This window comes from Equus przewalskii, chromosome 1 (genome assembly GCF_037783145.1).
Source record: "Equus przewalskii isolate Varuska chromosome 1, EquPr2, whole genome shotgun sequence".
NCBI classification, from domain to species: domain Eukaryota; kingdom Metazoa; phylum Chordata; class Mammalia; order Perissodactyla; family Equidae; genus Equus; species Equus przewalskii.
The window spans coordinates 168931953-168952580 of NC_091831.1; the positions used below are offsets into that span (position 1 = coordinate 168931953).

The 20628-nt window shown below is 41.2% G+C and overlaps 1 protein-coding gene across 21 annotated transcripts in view; it reads left to right on the forward strand.

Moving 5' to 3' along the window:
• Positions 1 to 20628, forward strand: part of AKAP6 (A-kinase anchoring protein 6) — a 503988-nt gene that overhangs the window by 206516 nt on the left and 276844 nt on the right. For 19 of the 21 annotated variants that reach the window (XM_070587794.1, XM_070587721.1, XM_070587757.1 and 16 more), the window contains one exon: positions 20218 to 20469. In XM_070587794.1, the coding sequence (XP_070443895.1) occupies positions 20218 to 20469 (252 nt within the window). Of the gene's footprint in view, positions 1 to 3764; positions 3918 to 20217; positions 20470 to 20628 lie in introns of those variants that run through there. The other 2 variants (XM_070587878.1, XM_070587852.1) reach the window with 2 other exon arrangements.

Here is a 20628-nt window from a genome sequence, read left to right on the forward strand (position 1 = left end):
ATGTCTTTGTCATCAGGGGCCAGGCTGAAGGAGAGGCTTCCTCTGGGATATGCTTGTGTCCAGAAATCAAGAAGGACAGAGTGATGACAGAGCCACTCCTTGGCTCTTAAAATTCCAGCTACTTCATTTTGTCTCACATTTCATTGGCCAAAGCAAATTTTGATTTGATTTGGTGTGATTTTGTGTGCATGTTTAAGGATTTAGACACATGTAGACTTGTTGGCCAATAGGTGGAGATGATCCATTCACACATCAGTAAATCTGTGACTATATCAGTTACTCAGCCCCTGATTCAGAAATACATAAAGAGACTTTCAAACCCAAACCTGTGTGTCAATATAGCAATAAAAATTATCAGTTTTATGGCATTCGTAACTGTCTTTCCTATGTTTATCTCATTTTAATTCTTTTACCTTAAAGAAATTCCCCATCTCTTTTTCTGTGTGCATATATGATTATACACCCCCCTTAGACATGCACACTTCTTAGGAGGACCTTGAAAAATAAAAAACTGTCTAGGTACATGCCTAAAACCCAGTACTTCCCTCAGTTATAGAATAGGAAGAGACGCTGGTGACCAGCGTAAGGTAAATTCAATATATTAGAGGATTTTTGTTTTTTTTCGGCAAAGTCATTAAGTAAAATTCAGGCCATCTTCTTTCCAGCTTGGTTAGTGTTGTATCTTTCCATCCAGAAATTGCTTGTCATTTGTCAGTTATCAGTCAGTTAGGGGATCATAGCATAGCAAACCTCAATTTGGGCACTTGTAGAATTACTTATAGAAAAGTAATCAGACTTGGTCCAAAATTTGTAGTCTTATGAGTACTAAAATAAGGCACAGTCCTTCTCTTCAAAGGCCTCACCATCCAGTGCCTCAACATGTGAAAAAATAGTCTTGCTTTTAAGCTGGAAGTCTTTACTATTAGCAACCAGAAACACTGGCCTCAAATTAAGTTCTACCTTTAAAATAAGAAAGAGTAAAAGGAGACATCAAGATGCAGCGCCTGGGTGGCTGTGCTTGTTAAGTGATGTGCCAGCATCAGAATGTTTTTGGCTGGCTCAGCACATTGTAGTGGGTTTTTTCTATTTCCACCCTTCTTTTTCCTTCTTACACATGCAGCGAGCTTCTTCACTCAGCTGTGAAATATTTACCATTGCAAGGCAATGTGTAATTCAGTGCTGGAATGAGTGGGGCAGGCGAATACTGTTGGAGATTAGAGGACGAAGAATTCGATTTGGCCTGGGAAAGGCATTGTAGAGGAGGCAGGGCTTGAACTGGGCCTTGAAAAGACTTAATCAGGTACAGAGGCGAGAGAGAAAGACGGTTCAGGCAACAGTAACGCTGAGAACAGAAAGCAAGAGCCAGAATAAGTCAGGCTTATTTCAGGGCTAGTCTCAAACTGTCTCCTCTGAATCTGGGTAGGAGATGAAGCTGGCAAGGTAGGCTGGGAGGCAGCCGGTGTGGCCTGAAGGAACAAGCCATGGCCTGTAGCTCAGAAATCAGGCTTCTGTCACTAGCTAGCCATGGGTCCTTGGAAGTCATTGAACCTTCTCAGCTTCAGTTACCTCGGATGTGAAATGATGGTTTCAGACTGGAAATCTCTAAGGTAGCTTCCTGTGTTAGAGTATGCTATGACGCTTATATGGTGGTCCTTAGTAAACTAGAATAGACTTTTGAATTTATCCTAATATTGTGGAGACTTTAAGGTTGTTCTGCGCAAGGGAATCACACAACAAAAGGGCAAATTCATCACATAATTAAAGGGGCATTTATTGGTATTCGATTCAGTAAAGGACGATTGCCTGGGGAAAGGTGGTTAGCCATACTGGAGGAAGGAAACCAGCTCAGAGGCTATGCCACTAGTTCAGCAGGAGCAAGGCAGTTGAAATAGGAATCAAAAGAAGGGGACAGACAAGAGCCATTGTTTATGCATTCTTTATTGATCATAAGAAACTGTACTAGGCTCTGGGGATCCAGTGGTAAGAGAGAAAATGTCTCTATTCTCATGGAACTTAACATTCTAACGAAAGGAAAAATCAGCAGAATTTGGTGATTGACCAATAGGGTATTTGTACCTTTAAGAGAATGACACCCCAAGCCCAGACATCCAGCTGCAAAAGACTGGTTAGGAAAACACTGTATTTTTGTAAAATGGAATACTATGCAGCCATAAAGAATTATGAAACATGTTGATTGACATGAAAGAATATTCATGATACACCATTAAGTGAAAAACAGCACAAATGTAGAACACAAAATAGAAAGTTATGTACTTTGTATGAAAAAGAGGATTATTGGTGATTTATTTAAGTACGCTTCATTCAGCAATTATTTATTGAGTGCCTACTATGTGCCAGGCATTGTTTTGGGCTCTAAGGATAAGTGGGAAATAAGACAGATGTGCTTTTCGATTAATTTTTGTCTTACTTTTTCTAACATTTTTGTAGTGAACTCATATTACTTCTGCTGAAGAACAGTTTTCTTTTAAAGTTTCTAAAAATCCTTCCACTGGTTGTTTGTGTCGTGCCTAAGTGTGTTTTATGACTCCTCCGTGGCTGAACAAGTGAAGTGGAGGATGCGCTCTTATAAATGACACTGGCCTGGCCTGTGTCTCGTCCCGGTGCTTACACAAGAGGGGAGGTGGTTCCGGGACACCCGCCTCCTGCTTGGGGTGGATCAGGACACTGCCTGCTCTTTGGCAGACGGGGTGGTCAGAACTCCCAGACTCAGTCTGGCTCCAAGGCAAATAGAGTCTTGCAGATGAGATTGCAACTCCGCTGGCTTTTTATAGTCCTTCTGAGGGCTGGTGTCCATTCCAGCCTTTGGTGTCGATTTACATTTGCTGTATGTTACTCCGTGCTTCTTTATTCCCGTTGATGTTGCCTCTCCCGGAAATCTCTGTCATTCCATAAACCCTGGCGAATGTCCCTCAGTGCAGCTGACCTCCCACAGCTTGAAAAACAAAGTGTATTCTGGCTACATTTCAAGGAAGTTTTGGGGTGAGCCATGGGTGAGGACTTGGCTGTAAGGTCTTTGTGGGCACAGCACCTCCAGCGGGATCTGGCCCTGGCTCTCACCTGCGTTCCAGGGCCCTTACACAAAAGCTTTGTGTGAGTTTCCCTCGCTCTGCCCAGCTCTCCTCCCATGACTCCTGCTAACCATGTCTTTCTGCTAGAGCACACTCATCATCTATTTTTGAAAGGCAGGAGTTTTGTGTATATGCTGAAGAACAAACAAGCAAGCAAAAAACCACCAAATTATTATATTTTGAACAAGTATTTCATGTTCCTTATAGTAAGTTGTAATATGTAAATCAACATACAGATACATATATGGAGAAAAAATTACCTACAATGCTCTTCCCCAGAGATGTTTAGTGTATTTTGTGCACTTATTTCACTTTCTACTCACATAGTCGTTTTCCCCTTGTTCTACAACTTCTATAGCCTATTTATAGATATTAAGCTGTGTCTGTACCAATATTTTCCACCTAAGATGTGCCTATTCTTTCTAGAGTGAAGGAATGCTGTTATAATTAGGTGCTTAGCTGCTTTTTCCAACATCAACGTGGCCTCTTGGCCCTGAGCATATAATGACAGATTGTCTCTCCATTTCAAGGAAGTATCCGTTTGGTTTTTCACGTCAGCTCCAGCCGAGCAAAATCACTGGAGTCAAGCTGGCCAATCAAATCCTCACTCTTTGTTGATCTGTGCTGAAACCCCAGGGACATTTTGATATAGAGAGCTCCTCGGGGGTCACAGATGATCTTGACCTTTGCACCAACCTGAGGGAGAAAGGAGGAAAAGAGGTCCTTCGGACTGTCATCCTACATATACCTTCTACCCTCTGCTTGGAGCGTGAGAACCTTCTCAACATTTGTGACAGCAATCCTGGAACACAACTCCTCCATATAAGTGTAAGTGGACAAGCAACATGGACAAAGTTTAATTACAGCGGCCACTTTTCACTAGTTCCAGGGAGAAATTTTCTTTGGGAATTTCCTTGTTGTCGGGTTCTCTTTCTGATTTGAATTCAGCCCTATCCAGGCTAGGCCTTTTTGCACTTGGCTCTCTCATTTGAACCTTGCTTCTACCTTCCACTCAAAGTCTCAATTATTGTCACAAAGATGTCATGCCATTCTAAAGAAGCAAGATCTTCCCTGTTTGGGTGTTTCAGGTCTTTAGTTCACTCTGCTCACAGAAATCATCTACTGCTACCCTCTTGGATTAACTATTGATCATTCCTTTCTGTCTCTTATTTCCCCTACCAGCTCTTTTTCTTCAGCCTTTGACTTCTGGCCACACATTTTCTCCTCCTTCCATAGAGCTAAACTGAGTGCTCGAATGCAGCAACTATCTCATTTTAATTGTCTTGTTCATCTTTCTCCTTGCCTTTTTTTTTTTTTTAACTTTAATGGTTTAGTTTACTTTTTGTAAGCCACCTTCAGTCTCTCCTTTTTTCTCGAAGCGGATAAGGTCTAAAGCATAGAAAAACAATAGAAGTTGTCTTATCCTTATAAATCTGTCTTGTAGTCTTTTGTTACTCTTGTTTTCTGCATCTCCAGCTCATTTGCCCCTTTTATTTTGTTTCTTTAACTCTATTAATCATTAATAATTTACTTGTACACATCTGAATTTTCACTAGACTGTCACAAGATGGTTTCTGTCTGCAGTTAAATGGGGTGGAGGGACATAAGACTTAGGATACTGTAGGGGGGAGCTTATTAATCCTCGATTAGAAGTTGAAAGGAATGACCTGAAGTTTGGTTGATGTTTGTGCTTGTTCAGAGCTAATTTATTGGTCCTATTTTTCCTTTTGTGTGCTTTCTGAAACCCTGCTCATTGTTTAATATGAGTAGAATCCTATGTGTGTAATCAGAAAATTTTTTCTCACTAAGTTTATAGTCAATCTAAGTAAGCAATGAGGTTAAAAATGATTTTATGGGTAACATTAATCTGGAAGTTTGGAAAGTGCATTGAAATTGAATTTGTTTCTTAGCTGGTTGCCGATTTCAAACATAAAGTCCTTTGAGGAGCCTGAATCGGTGTTAAGGACTATTTGAATGGATCCTTCGTCTTCCATTTTGGTGTGTCATTGGGACATTAATAATGGATGCTTGCTGCACTTGGTGGTCGGATATGTTATTTTGATCCATTTTTATTTCCCAAAGGGGCCTCTGGAAAAGGGCAATGAGAGTAGATTTAAAACCACATTATTGGAATTCAATAACTTTTGTCTTGCTTTGTATGTCTCGTGCTTGCTGAAGAGTAGTCCTAATATGGAGAGTCAGTCAAGCATGGAGCAGGCAAAATACCAAAATGGATTTTCTTAACTAAGATATAAGCTGAATTCTGTGTTTTAATTTAGGCTCTGATGCCTAGCATTAAATTTTCCAGAAAATGTGTTAGATGCATGCATTTTCCTTTTTTTGATGCTGTGGATGAAGGGATGAGCCTAGGAACAACGCAAATCTACCTGTATGAATTATTTGGGTTGGTGAAAGTAAACAAAACTTTATATAAATTGATTAGCAAAAATTATGTATCTTGATAATTCCTAAGCAATTGTGAAGGACTGAAATTTTAGTTATGTAAAGTCTACCCCCAAGGGAGCACTGAGTTCTCATTAGATTTCTTCACTTCTCTGGTAATTACTCAAAGGCTGTCATACCTTGAAAGTGGAAAATTCTGAGTCCTAGGGTATTGAGGTCACTCCTGGAGATAAACAAGGTCTTATTTTGTCAAATGATCAATCCTGTCCTCAGAAACATCCCTCCCTTGTAGGTTTGCATAAAAATATAGAAGAAGGTTGATCTATGCAGTCACACTATGGGACAAATCAATCAATCAAATGAAGAGGGAGAGAAGATGAGTAATATTTACATCCCCACACATTTCAGGTGATTATTTTCTTTCTCTCATCTATGTCTTAATTCAAGTCTGCTAAATTAAAAAAAAAAAGAAGCAAAAACAGAGTTAAAAGTATTAATAGCCAGTGAGAAATGATACTCTATTTATCTGTTAGTGCCTGGCCAGTAGCACCTGGCCACCTGATGTACAGCCCTAAGAGAAGGATGGAAGGATGGCTGTGAATGAAGTGACAGGTCTCTCCCTACACAAAAGAACACTGGGAGTCTGAGGATCCCATTGCTTTGGCATTGACCTTCTTCAGTTGCCTTGATATTGTACTTTATGTTACTTACTATGCATGGTTTGGCTTGCATTCCTTCACTGTTGTTTTGCCACGGGAACTGACTTCACTTCTTTGCTGTTATTTAACTTTTACTTTTTTTGTTTTTCACAAAAGACGTGAATCTGTAGTGGAGAAAATTTAAAACATATGGACAAACAGTACGTTAAAAATCATTTGTCATGCTGCCACCTAGAGAAAATACTATGAACAGCTTGGACGTCTTTTTTAGTGTTTTCTCTATGAGTATACATTGCTATAATTTTTAGTAGAACCCTTTATAACTCCTTTTTCTCAGTTAATATGTCTTGAATATCCAATACCATTAAGTGTATTTTGCAGCATCATTTTTAGCACCTGTGTATTTTTTCATTATATGGAATATCACATCATGTCTTGATCTTTTGGTTGTTAGAATTTTTCACCATTATAAACAACTCTGTGATAGCATTTCAGTAGGTAAATCCATTGTTGCCTTAGGAGAGATTTCTAGGAATGAAATTATTGGGTCAGTGAGAGATGATGGGAGCTATCCAGAAGGTTAATTGATGACCTGCATTCCCATCTGCTCTACATGAAAGGGTGGCATTGGCTTCAGAACCTGAATTTGTTGTCTCATTTGCAGGGTCTTAACCATGGCCCCTAAAATTAGTTCTTCACAGGACTCTGATCCTATGAGGTTTCATTTCCTGTTCCGGACTCTCAGATGTGAGATCTAAAAGCTTGTGTCTACAATGTTAGCTCCCAACAGGCGTGTTGTGGGTGTTTAAATACAAATCAACAGCCAAGATAGTTGCTATGGATATTTGTGTGGGGGAGGAAGACATAGAAACATATCCTTAGAAGCTGTGCCATGGCTTTAGTGATCTAAATATATAAAAAGTGCATGTAAGAAAGAGGTTGACCTGTCTAAGGTCACACCATGAGTCAGCAATGAAATCTCAAATAGGACTTGTATCTCCTTAACTTCTTTCTCCCAGTGTAAAGAACATTTATGACTAGGTCAAGAGAAAGCATTTGTAAAGGAACCTATAAGACTATTTATTACTTGAAATGCTCAAAAATGTCAAGAGAGTTACTAGAAAATTTCCATCTCAGGTAAACAAATCTAAATTGCTCAAAGATATTGATAGATTTTTAGGAAATAAAATTTTAAATGACAAAAATGAAGAGAAAGTAATGATGGTGTAGGCAGATGGAAATGAGCCTCAAAGGAATATGTGTGTATGTGTGTGTGTGTTTGCAGGGAGCGGGGAATAAGAGGGCAGAAGAGTAATGACCTGAGCCTACTATGGTGACTAAGGAAAATACAACCAAAGGGGCTCCTCAGGATAGCCTGGGGTGGCGGTGGAGGGGTGGGTGGGTCTTGGCTGTCATTCTGAATGACCATGGATCTTTCCTCCTTAGCCTGTTGGTATAGATCTGCACTGTTATTTCAGAGCTTGTGGCAGAGTCCCTTACAGGAGCCAGAGAGATACTTTTCAATGTCCCCAGTACTGGAACTCAGGTCTCCTGATTCCTAGTCTAGTGCTCATTCTACTACTGGTAGGAAAAGAAGTCATGTTACAAGGATTTTCAGAGATACCTAAAAGCTTCTGGGTAACTGAAGCTCAAACTATGCGTTATGGGGATGGGGGAGGGAGGTACACAAAATAAAAGAGAAAGAGAACAAAAGAAAATCTTAGAGCTTGAGAATAGAGATCATCCATCCACCACTGTCTTTATAGATGAGGAAATTGAGGCTCTATTGGGACACAGATAACCAGTACACACCAGGGCCAAGAACCCAGACTTTCTGACACTCAGTCTGGTGCAAAATAATCTAGGTATGTCTTGTGATTAATTTATTCTTTCTCATGATCATTTTCAAGCTCCTATTTCATGGTTTGTGAATCCAATATCACTAACATCAGCACGTATTAAGAATCTATTTGCATGTGGTGCTATACTCTATAAAGCAAAATAGACAAATGCAATGCTTGCCATACATGAATTTCCTAAGGCAGACAGAAGCCATAGAAATAGAGAGAAATGACACATAGACCACTGAACAAACAAAGCAAATTTGTAAATTGCACAACTTTTGCCATGGGAGATGGTAAATGAAGAGATCCTCACAGACCATTGCTTGAAGAGAAGACCATCTTTATCATTGGCTAGCCCTAAACTAATAATTAATGAGAGTCACCCTATGCTCTGTAGTTGTTATACTGGAAAGAGAAAGAGAGAGCACTTTACCTAGCCCACCCAGCACTCAAGTGCATATAATGGTGCGGTTTCTTTGGTATATTGTTGATTACTACCTTCTTTGATTTTTGTCCTTTTGCGTGTTCTGCGGTGGTCTGCAAAGACTGGGAGGGTCTGTTGAGGCAGGAATCCTCTCTGGGCACGTTTTCTAAAACCAAGAGACTTTTCCTTCCTTGGAGGAGAACTAGTGGTCATGTGGTTCTTAGTCATATTTTTTTTCTTAGTCATATTTTAATTGAGGCTTTTTTTCTCTTCTACAAGGACCTTGAAGATGATAAAGGAATCCGCAAAACTCACAGATGTTTAAACTGTGTTGTATGAACTAAGGTGAAAGTGAGACTAGGGTGTAAGTTCTGTTCTCTCAGAGACCAGTTAAAGACAAACCAAAGGTGACCCTGCTCTCTTCTGACCTTGACCAGATGTCTTATAGATGCCTGTCCTAGTCATTTGCTTCAGGGCCAGTGTTAGTAGCAGTATTAGGGTAGTGTTGGTGTTAGTATTCTGAAACTATCTTATGTAAAATGTGAGAAGAAGCAAATGAGTAATTATGGGATCTTCTTATTTCATCACCTCTTGTGTTCTTGAGAACCAGGATTCTTCATGTGGAAAAAAGGAGATACAGATGCAGTATAGAAGATGTTAGGTGAAAACTCTGTAGTTTTGAACTTGAATTGAAATACCAGTTATGAACTCATAAAGTGTTTTATTTTTAAATGTGCATGTTTCCTAGCTCTGTTAATTAAAAAAGCCTAGAAACAATGATAACCTAGTAGTATTGAGCATCCCTACTGCCCAGATGGTAGTCTGAAAAACTTTTCCCATTAAAGGAAACCAAGGCGTCTTAGAAAAACGGCTGATTTCAAGTCTGGCAATACACAAGATGAGCAAGGAAGCTGTCAAAGACTACCAGAGTAGTCAACTTGAAGTCAAATTGAAGGGGATCCCACTGGGCAAAGAAGGACAATTTGAGCTTCAATAAGGTTAAGAATTGTAATGGATTAAAACCCATCAAATGTGTTTAAATCCATGAGCACAAAATGATATTAAGTAAACCAACTGGTTGGCTACCTTCTGAATGTGACAGAGAACCAATTCATTGTCTTGAAAACTGGGTCATGGAAAGGACTTTCCTTTATGAATTATATCACGAACCAAATAGTTGATAAAGAGAAGCATCTTCTAATAAAGTTATTCCAGCTAATAAATGAAAACAAAATGATAGAATTAGAATATCATCATTTTGCAACCCCCAGTACATTAACAGGTTTAGGCACAGAGCATCAACTACCAAAATAGTTGATAGTGTCAACTATCAAAAAAGAGCAAAAACCAAAGTTAAATGCCTCTTGATGAAAGAACACAGTGCACGATATACAATGCTATGGTTTTGTGTAAGAAATGGAAGCTGACACTAATCAGGCCCCACGGTCCAGCTGCCAATTTTCAGGAAGTAAAGAGGACAGAGGAGCCAACACATGGACTGCTCCATGTGGCTGCAGTCAACACATCCACCTAGTGGGAAACTCTGCGGTTCTGATGCCCAGGACCTTCAACAGATGAATTGTATGCAAAAGAAAGGAATATAGATGGAACCTGTAGGTTAAGAGAGACTTAAAAGACGTATCAAGTGAAAGACTGGACAAAAGTAAATTATAGCATCCAGGCATGCATACCTGGATGATAAAACCATGAAGAGATACAAGAAAGTGATTGCTGTGCAAGTCAGGCTAGTGGTCACTTTCGGAGGATGGAGGGTCTGTGGTGGGGAGGCAGCACATGCAGGCACTTCGAGGGGGGCTGGCAAAGTTCTAATTTTTGACTTGGGTGGTTGTTACAAGGGTGTTTGCCTTATAATAATTTACTAAGCTATATATTTCTTATGTGATATTTTGAATCTGTTTCATTCTATAATAAAAGTGTAAAAAAACAGGAAAAAAAAACGAAGCATGTTAGAGAAACCCACCAACCTGATGCTGCCCTAGAGATTAGCACAACACTGTCAACAGTGGGCAAATAAAGTTGTGGGAAATTGTGTTTGGGGCACAAAGAATGTAAGTTCTGTGGAGAAGTCTGTGTAATGTCGGTGGCAGACTACCTTTCAAGTAGCTGGGAGGTTTTATTTTTATAGTGGTGTAACAGCAGGCTTGCATGTAGCTCCCCTTGCAGTGTCTGTCAGCCTGGAGTTTGACGCATCTCTGGCTCAGTGTTTTTCAATGCCTGGTGCCTGGAACATGGGCATCATGGCCACTGTGTGCTTAAGGAAATGCAGATTCCTTGGCCCCCTCTCTCTTCAGAAGGAGCAGCCCTGGCATCTGTGTGATTAACAAGCACACTGCAGTGTAAGAACCACCACTGACTGGTCTGTCCATTTCCACCTGAAATCAGTTCTATAAAGATGTCTTGGAGAAAGTACAGATCTTTGGAGCCATTTCCAGATGAGCTACTGAGAGTCAAGGCCATAGCTATGATTTTCGTTAGTGAATGAAGTAAAATTTTGAACCTTTATCAGTGGAGACAAGTAGAACACTGAATGTGAATGTGACGAAGCAACGGCTCGGTTAGAAAGATCTCCCATGTGCAAGAGCAGTTGGCAATTTTCCTCATCTTTCTGCTCAGCGATTTTTCTCTCTCAAATTAGTCAGAGTGTGGGATTAGGAGTTTAAAGTGATATCTCAATCAATGAATCCTCTGAAGCTTTTAAAATAACAATACTAAATAAAAAAATTTTAAATCATGAAAAGCAGAAGCATCGAGATTTGGATCTGGCCGGGTGTGGCCAGACGGGACTTCTAATTGGTCCTTTCTTGGTTGAAGGTAAATGAGGCTTTCCGAGGGTGAAAGCTGAAGTGTGAAGGTTTCCAAGTCTGTATTCAGCATCTTTATCCTCCTTTTTCTACCGTCTGCTTCCCTCTCCCAGAACCACATTCTTTTTCAGCACCTCTCCTAATCAAAACAGGAAATGATCCAATGTCGGTTACTCACTTTTGCCGATTAGTGTGGATCCACTTAGGAGAGGAAAATAAACTAGTACTTGCTTTTTAGGGATTTCACTTTGATTTGTGAAATATAATATTTTATCCAATTGAATTTAATTCTACAAACACCCTTTGGAAAATTCCCACGTGCATGGCGATGTCCTAGCAGTGTGGCATTATAGTTACAAAGACAAGTAAGACACGTTTCCTGCTTCCGGAAAGCTATAGTCGAGTCAGGGAGATGGATGAGCAATAGCTAATGATAGCAGCAAAATCATTTCCATGTAAATAATCTCATTTCAGTCCCCACACTTTCAGAATTTTAGCAATTACAAGGACAACCACGGTTTATAACCATAGAGTTCTTCAAGCTTTGGAGAGAAGTGTGATAATCATAAAAGTCTCAGCATCCTTCCCAGCGCTGTCCATCACAGTTGTTCTCTATATGGCAAAGAAGAAACTAGGACCATAGAAAAGTGTATTTGCTAGAGGAAGGAATAAAAAGAGGGAGTAGTCTGCTTTGTGGGAAATAAAAATACCTTGTCATAGGAACATCTATCAGTCTGTCTTTTGGAGAAAGTACAATAGATAGTCAACGAAAGATGACATTAATACTTTGCAATAGGAAGTTTTTTGTATAAAGTTGCAAGTTTTACTTCAGATTCCTCACTGGTGAGTTCTTTTAACAAGTACCTCTGGTGTTCCCTTGATCTCTGTTTTAAAGTATAAAGTACACACATTAGGTAAGAATCTCTTCTCAGCTTTTTCTAATGAACACACACTCATATGGTGAGCATATGGCTGAAGACACTTTTCTTTCATCATTCATTTCCACAATTGCCAGGAAACAAAATGAGCAGTCACGATGACACGGCATTTCGCAGTAAGACTAAAATTTTTACACAAAATACATCTTATATTCACTTCTGTCTTGCTTACTGACTTTAGAAAATAAAAACTTTTCATTCTAAATGTAATGCTATGCTCTGGGTAAGGTGAGGGTTCGCAAATTTTAAAACTGTGATAGCAAAAAGATAGAAGTGGAGTGAGGGGTCCTATCTTATAAAAGTAGGTTTTATTGTTATTTATTTATTTAAGAGATTTTATTTTTCCTTTTTCTCCTCAAAGTCCCCTGGTACATAGTTGTATATTTTAGTTGTGAGTCCTTCTAGTTGTGGCATGTGGGACGCCACCTCAACGTGGCCCGACGAGCAGTGCCATGTCCATGACCAAGATCCAAACCAGCGAAACCCTGGGCCGCCAAAGCACAGCATGCAGACTTAACCACTCGGCCTTGGGGCCGGCCCCTAAAAGTAGGTTTTAATTCACAATTGTTTTAGAAAAACCATCTGAATGTTGCCTGCGGTTACCCAAATGTAAGTCAAGAGTGTTTTGAGAGAAACAATGAAATTATTTTTTAGGGGAAGAGAAAGAAACATTATTTGGGGTGGTAGATGAATGGAGAAATGCTGCCGATTACTGTTCGTTCCTGTGGAGAGGCAGGTTGTAGGTAATGGGGGATTTGCTAGGTTTTCTTATTTGGGAATTATATATGGGGAAGCAAGAAACAGAGAGAAACGGGAGGGCCTGCATCTGTGGGACTTCATGAAACTGAGGTGCCAAGTATTGCTTCAGTACCTGGGTCAGGAAGTTGCTGGGTGGGTGGGTTTCCCTCTAAATAGACACGGAGCCCTGGAGATTGGCAGTTTGTGGCACTTTGGCAGAATGCCGATCCACGGACACTTGTAATTTCAGGAGGAAATCTTAAAGATGTTTTGAGAATGGTCAAGAATGGGCGTGGTGGCCTGATGGTGAGGCAGCAGACAGATCCCCTCCCAGGGACTGTTAGCAGGAGCTGAGGCGGCCACGCTTGGAGTTATTACTGTAAGCAGTTGGAGCACTCACAGGAGGCGTGCCCTCATTCTAATCCCAAGCTGGTGAAAATCGGACATAACAGTTATCTTAATAGCCCTGTATCTGTGTAGAGGAAATAAGATACAGCTGAAAAGTATGCAACACTCTTACAAAAAAAAAGGCCCCTCTCTCACATAAACATACAGCTAAATCAAAAGGAAAATCACTAACCCAACCAGCTGGAGTTGATTTGTAAAAAGTTTCAGATCAAGTCAGTGTTTGTATCAGCTACTTCAGTAACCATAGAAGATTCCTCTTTCAATGACAGGCAGCAGCAGCTGCAATTTTGAGACCACAAGGTGTCCAGAAGATTGAGTGAAGTGGGCAATTGGCGAGATAATGTAGTCAGTGCTTTTGCTGCTGTGAGTAATTCTGAATGCCACAGGGCGACTGTGTGTATGTGAATTAAACAAGAAAACGGAGAGCGTCACTTTCCCACATTCACATATTAATGTCTATGGGAATAAATCTTATGCCAACTTTGAAGATATATTGTTAACTACTGTCATTTGCTTTAATTCACTTCGAGATGGGCTCTAGATTAGCCTCATTTTCTTTTATACTTCTCAGAAAATAATGTGGAAGCTATAGAATCAAGGTTGATGATAGTAATGCCGTGAACTTAAGAGCTGTGCTATTTGTAATTTCCGAGAATGTGTGACCCAAAATGAATTTTTATATGCATTTTACTAAGAGACTATAAACTGGGCATGTCAGTTCCTCCTCATCTGTGTACCTTCTGTGGACATTTATCTTCTTGACTGTACTTTCTTGTTACATGCCCCCTCCCACCAGGCGGGGAACTCTGGGGGGAGGGAGCAAGCCCTGACCTTATTCACCTTTGCTTCCCCAGCATGTGGATTAGTACATAGTAGGTGCTCAACACTTTTGCTAAAAAAAAGGAGTAATTAATTTATAAAGACATTATCCTTCTATCTTTAGTAATTTTGGGTTGTGTTGGGGACAATTTGAGTATTTATAAAAAATACGTTATTGCTTGAGGGAAGCTATCCCCAATTTAAAATTGCAAGTTTGTTATTCTCTGAGACATCTGTTGCTTCAGTCATCTGAATGAGCTTGCTGGAGAACGCCTTTTCTCAGAGGAACAGATGCAAGGGAATGAATGAAATTCGTGTAGAATCATAGGAGATTTTAGGTAGCTAAAACAATTGATACCAATTGATGATATTGAAAAATAAAACTAAACAATTTTATCTACGAAAATTGTTTTTGTTCATTGTCAGTCTGTTAAAGTAAGATCCATATCATCAAGATTCTTGAGTGCCCAACATATCAGTAGCTACTAATTATGTAAAGAGGTCCTGGGGAACCAGCCATTTAGTTGAGGAGAACATTTACATACCGAAATAAGTCTCTGGGAATGAAGCCACCTTCTGATGATATGGATAAAATCTTCACAAATAATATGAAACATCATCCTATTGCCAAATAATAATGTTCATAGGAAGTCAGATTTATTAGCTTTCATTTATTTATAACAGAACAGGATAAGGGGACGAATTATATTCCAGGCAAGCTTCTGAAAGTTAACAGAGTTTGTCTTGGTACCCTTGGCGGCCTCTCTCTGCATCTGACTGTCCTCTATCTCCGCATTCCCAGCGTGCTCCAGCTGTCTGTTACTGGACATGGCTTACAAGGGGTGGGAGCTGCCTGTAAGGGCAATAGGAGTGGGGTCTTAAGAGTGAGAGAAGTCTGGACTGGTGGATCTGTGCATGGTTGCTTTGTCCCAGGTGAGGCATACGTGGAATCAGGAGAGGAATGCAAAGGTCAGACAAGAAAGGTGTGGGAGAGACAACATTGGGAAGAGGGGCTGGAACTGACAGGAATACTGGCCAGAATTGGGTGTGAACAGGAGAAATGGGATAATTTCAGGATAAGACTGTGAAAGCTGAGTTTTTAGGAATAACTCGCTCTATAGAAGACGGACTGATGGACCTACCTGTCTCATTGATGCTGGAAAGGGTTCCATGGCTGTCACTCAGATGATCTTCAACATCTTCATCCATTTCTTGACCTTCGCTCCTCTAGAGATACTCAGTTTTCTGCCTACTGACATCCTTTATCAAAATAGGAAAGACTCTGAAATCAAACATTAACATTTGTTGGGCGATTATATTTCACTTTGAATTTTAGTCTTTATATCAACTTAACCAGTCATTGCCATGTTAAAAAGTGTTTTGAGGGGGCTGGCCCCATGGCCGAGTGGTTAAGTTCACACGCTCCGCTGCAGGTGGCCCAGTGTTTCGTCGGTTAGAATCCTGGGTGCAGACATGGCACTGCTCATCAAGCCACGCTGAGGCAGCATCCCACATGCCACAACTGGAAGGACCCACAACGAAGAATATACAACTATGTACCGGGGGGCTTTGGGGAGAAAAAGGAAAAAAATAAAGTCTTTAAAAAAAAAAAGTGTTTTGAAAACTCTAGCTGTAGAATGAAAGATTTGATCCCCCTTTTTTTTCCCAAGGAAGATTAGCCCTGAGCTAACATCTGCTGCTAACCCTCCTCTTTTTGCTGAGGAAGACTGGCCCTGAGCTAACATCCATGCCCATCTTCCTCTACTTTGTACGTGGGACGCCTGCCACAGCATGACTTGCCAAGGGGTGCCGTGTCTGCGCCTGGGATCTGAACCAGCAAACGCTGGGCTGCTGAAGCAGAACGTGTGCACTTAACTACTGCGCCACCGAGTGGTCCCCCAGATTTTATCTCCTTTTTATACTCTAAGTAAGCAGATGGGGAGAAATATTTTTGCTAATAAATCCTTAAGATATATATATCTCCAGTTCTGAAGGAATTGTTTCTCTTCATATTCTTAAAAAACTGTGACTCTCTTCTAAAATTACTACTTTGTTTCCACCGAGTAGCAGTGCAGTGCTCCAAAGTTTCCTACATGCTGAGCAGTTCAGCCATGGGAGTTCAGTCCAGTTTCCAGTTGCTATCTGCTAAGTCACATGTCCAGCCGAGGCTGAGCACCAGTGGTTCCTTACATGCATCAGCTGGGCTCCAGTCCGACCCCGCCAGCCATGCTTCCACTTCACCTTGTTAATCTAGTGCCCACAGGGCCTCCCACGGGTCAGATCTCTCAGAGCCTTTTAATTCCACACGGTCCTTGCTGGGAGGAAGCCATTCAGCAAATCACTTTTAAAAGTCTCTAATACCTAGTTGTCTGACTGCTTTAGAATAAACAGAATGTCCACGAGCTTCAGCTTCTTTCCTAAAAATGTCTAACAAACTGGCAACAGTTAAGGGCCTAAGCATCAGAAGCTTCAAATTGATTATTCTTTGAATTTTTGTTTGACATTTATACAGAAGGACAGGAAAAAGTGGATTTTCTATTATTAAAAAGTGTGTATAGATTCAGAATCACTCAGTTACCTTTCTCTAAACAAACCTCTCATCAAATGTTCAAAGCATAGTCCATGTTGGAGGGAGGGGGGTACACACTCTCACGCACATATATGCAACCTACACATATATCTGTAGTTCTTGTTCTACAGTTTGTGCATGCATGTAATTTTAGCAAACCAGACAACTGGTGGCAGAGTAGAGGGCATAAAGATAATTGAAGAAATTAATAGACTCTGGAAAATTGCACTATGCTGTGCATTATTTAGTTTCAAAATTTCAGCAGAGATTGCATGTGCACATTGCCAACATACTCAAGAGAGTGAGGTCAGCACTTGTGGGGAGGGTGTTTCTTTCCCTTCAGGGCCCATCTGCTTCTGTGGAACAGGGCCAATGTACATTTCACAGTTACGGAAGGAGGAGGGTGTGGAGACCTGAGTTAACTGGCACCACTGGTGCTTTAATGCCCCTTATAGATTGTTTCCCCTGGATCATTGCCTGGCAATCTTGACCCATGACCTGGCTCTGACTAAATTCCTACATCCGTTATGAAGAAGCCAAATTATGTGTAAGAGGAGCTGATGGCATGTACTTCGGCATGAAGTTTTCATGGTGCCAAGGCTATATATAACCTTTTGTATTGGGGGATGGGAGTGGAGTGGTTGAGAAATGCCTATTTGGCTATTCTGAGCAGGTGGCATAAAGGTTACCCAAACTCTTTTCTCTCCTGGGTATGTAATGTATTCTGCACCTGTAGGATCGTAGCGGGACCCAGGAGACAGAGACTAACAAATCCAAGTTATGGAATCAAGAGTGTGAGGAAGTTGAGAACACCGCCATGGGAGTGGTCAAAGTGATCACTGTAGAGGCTGTGCCGGGAGCAGCTGGTATATGAGGAGAAGGTGTGGAGTAGCTGGTGGCCTGGATGAGGCTGAAGAGCACCTGTAGTGGGAGAATGGGAGTCAAAAAGTTGAACAAAGAGAGGTTGGTGGCATAGGGGACCTTCTGATAATAATGCCACAGGTAGAGTGATAAGAAGGTCCAGAGTAGAGCTGTGGCAGAGAGCTGTCCCAGGGGATGGGTGTGAAGGTCTTAGGAGTTGTAGAGTAAAGGAAATTCGAGGCTAGGATGGTTGGTTGACCAGTGTGAATATTGAAATTACCTGAGATAATGCTTGGCTCAATATGGAGAGGAAAACGGTGAACCAGATGCCTCTTCAGTACAGAGGAGTGAGAGAGAAGAATGTAGGTAACAGCAATGGGGAGGAAGACAGGAAGGTTTAGCAGACAGTAGGCACCTACTAAGTTAAGAAGGGTGCTAGTGTGAGGGCAAAGAGTAACGATCAGAAAGTGGCAAAGGAGCACTGAGGCCTGCCCTTCCTCCGTCAGCCCTACACCCCGTCTCTCAGGTGACGGCTGGGAGAGCAGCCTCCCCTGGGAGGGCAGCGGGGGATGCGGAACCTTGGGCAGAGTCAGGTTTGGGGAGGAACAGGAGGTAGCTGTTGCATTCCGAGAAGCTAAGGAGTGTTTTTACAATGGAATGGGGCTATTAGCCAGGAAAGTGCACAGAATTTGGAAGAGGTCAGCAGTAGGAGGAAGGGAGTTTCCCAAGGTACCTCAGTACTACACAGAAATGAGCATCCTAAGAGGGCAAAGGATGCAGGGCATTTGCTTTGGGGTGGTGGTGGAGGTATCAGGAGTAGGGGATAAATAGAGTAGATGGTCCAAGCAGGCATCAGCTGACACCCCAGGCAATGTGGAATATTGGGTGACAGCAGTTAGAGGCCTGCTCTTTTGTGCTAAAGACCAACAGAGACCAGCTAATCTGACAGTGATTGGTTCCCATGTACTGGTTTATAGAGTAGTGTAATTTTTGCCCCAAATCTCTCTTCGACTCCATGTGCTCATGGGCCACATTTGTAAGAACTTACCTAATTAGGACTCCAAAGTCTATTTAGTTTAAACTTTTAATCTGTTTCAAGTTATTATCACCAATTTATATGACTATCACCAATTAGCTCTTAGGTTTCAAGAGCTAATATTGGAGCATTTATTGGGATTGTGCAATATTATTCAAAATTCAGCACAACTTTCCGTCATTTTTCAATAGATTTGGGTTTTTTTTTTTGCCTATTGCACATTGTCAAATACAGATTACATCTTAGTTTTTCTTTAAAAACAAGTAATTGAATTATATGAAATCAGAAGTTTATGTTTCCAGCATAGAATGACTATTTTGATATTCATGATAGGGCTCAAAAGTCAAATACTATCTTAGAATTTTAGCCTTAACAAAAAAATCATAAATAAAAGCCCCATTTAAAAAAATTACAGATCCATAACTAAAAATGAGTAACGTAGGGGCCGGCCCGCTGGCGCAGCGGTTAAGTGCACATTTTCTGCTTCAGTGGCCCAGGGTTCACCGGTTCGGATCCTGGGCGCGGACATGGTACCGCTTGGCAAGCCATGCTGTGGCAGGCATCCCACGTATAAAGTAGAGGAAGATGGGCACCATGGATGTTAGCTCAGGGCAAGTCTTCCTTAGCAAAAAGAGCAGGATTGGCAGCAGATGTTAGCTCGGGGCTAATCTTCCTAAAAAAAAAAAGTTAATAAAAATGAATAACTTAGCACTTTCAGCTAACATCTACATGATTCTGATGCTTAATGCACTCAGATTGCTCAAGTAAACATTACCATTGATGCTACCCATTTCGTGCTACTGGCCTCTGGCAGCACAATGGAAATTTGGGAACTTGTAAGAACAAGAGACATATCAGACACCAAATCTGTCTGCCTAACGGTACGTGTAGAAGAGACAGAAACTTTGAGTTAGTAATGTTTTTATTTAAAATGTCTGGGTCTTAAAAACAAAACAAAACTGTATTTTGTCTTTCTTCATCCTTGAGGTTTCTCTGGCTTTGCTTCTTAAGAGCGATTCTGCTTGCAAAGTGTGGGTTGAAATTTAGATATGCTTTACAAATTGAAACATGAAATTGTGTCCCTGTGGGAATGTGACAGTTGTCCCTTACATCGAAGGCCCCATGGCTCACTGAGAACGGCTGGGAGTGCCCGTGAAGCACACATTCTAGCCCATCTTTCTTCATGCCGGCTGTCTGGATGACGCTTCGATCCTAAAATATTGGGTGCTCACTACTAGCAAGGAGACCACCTGTTGACTCCCTTGCCAGGATCCCAAACAGACAGTAAATAAAGAGAACAGAGAGCAGATTTATGAGGTTACTTCTCACCTTGGCTGAACTTTCAACTTGGGTATCTGAAAGAATAGTAGGATTTTTGTGGTTTGGAGAAAGGTTAACTTACCTTATACACCAAAGGCCCAGTCCCCAGAAATATGGCCTACAGCTATGTATCTGAGCTAAAACAAAGGCCAGCTCTCCAAAGTGTGCTCACCTGACCTGTTGGCCCTGATAATTGGTGCCAGGTAAAGGAGTGACTTTTTTTTTACTGCCCTCTCCCTCGGATAAGGCAAAGTAGTCCTCATATATTTTGCTTTTCTTTACTGCAGGACATTTGTGAAGATATTTCTGATCATGTTGAGCAAATCCATGCCCTCCTTGAAACGGAGTTCTCCCTGAAGCTGCTGTCCTACTCCGTCAATGTGATCGTGGACATCCACGCAGTGCAGCTCCTCTGGCACCAGCTCCGAGTCTCGGTGCTGGTTCTGCGGGAGCGCATTCTGCAAGGTCTGCAGGACGCCAATGGCAACTACACCAGGCAGACAGACATTCTGCAAGCTTTCTCCGAAGAGACTAAGGAGGTGAGTATTTTCTTTGAAGCCAAGTAATGCGTTGTCAAGTGTGACCATTTGAGAATGTTTTCAGTTCAAAGAGGTGGGATAGGAATAGAAATAAGCAGGTCCTGAGCTGCTGACCAGAGGCGAGGGTACTTCTAATGGGAATGTAGCTTTAGGCCAGAG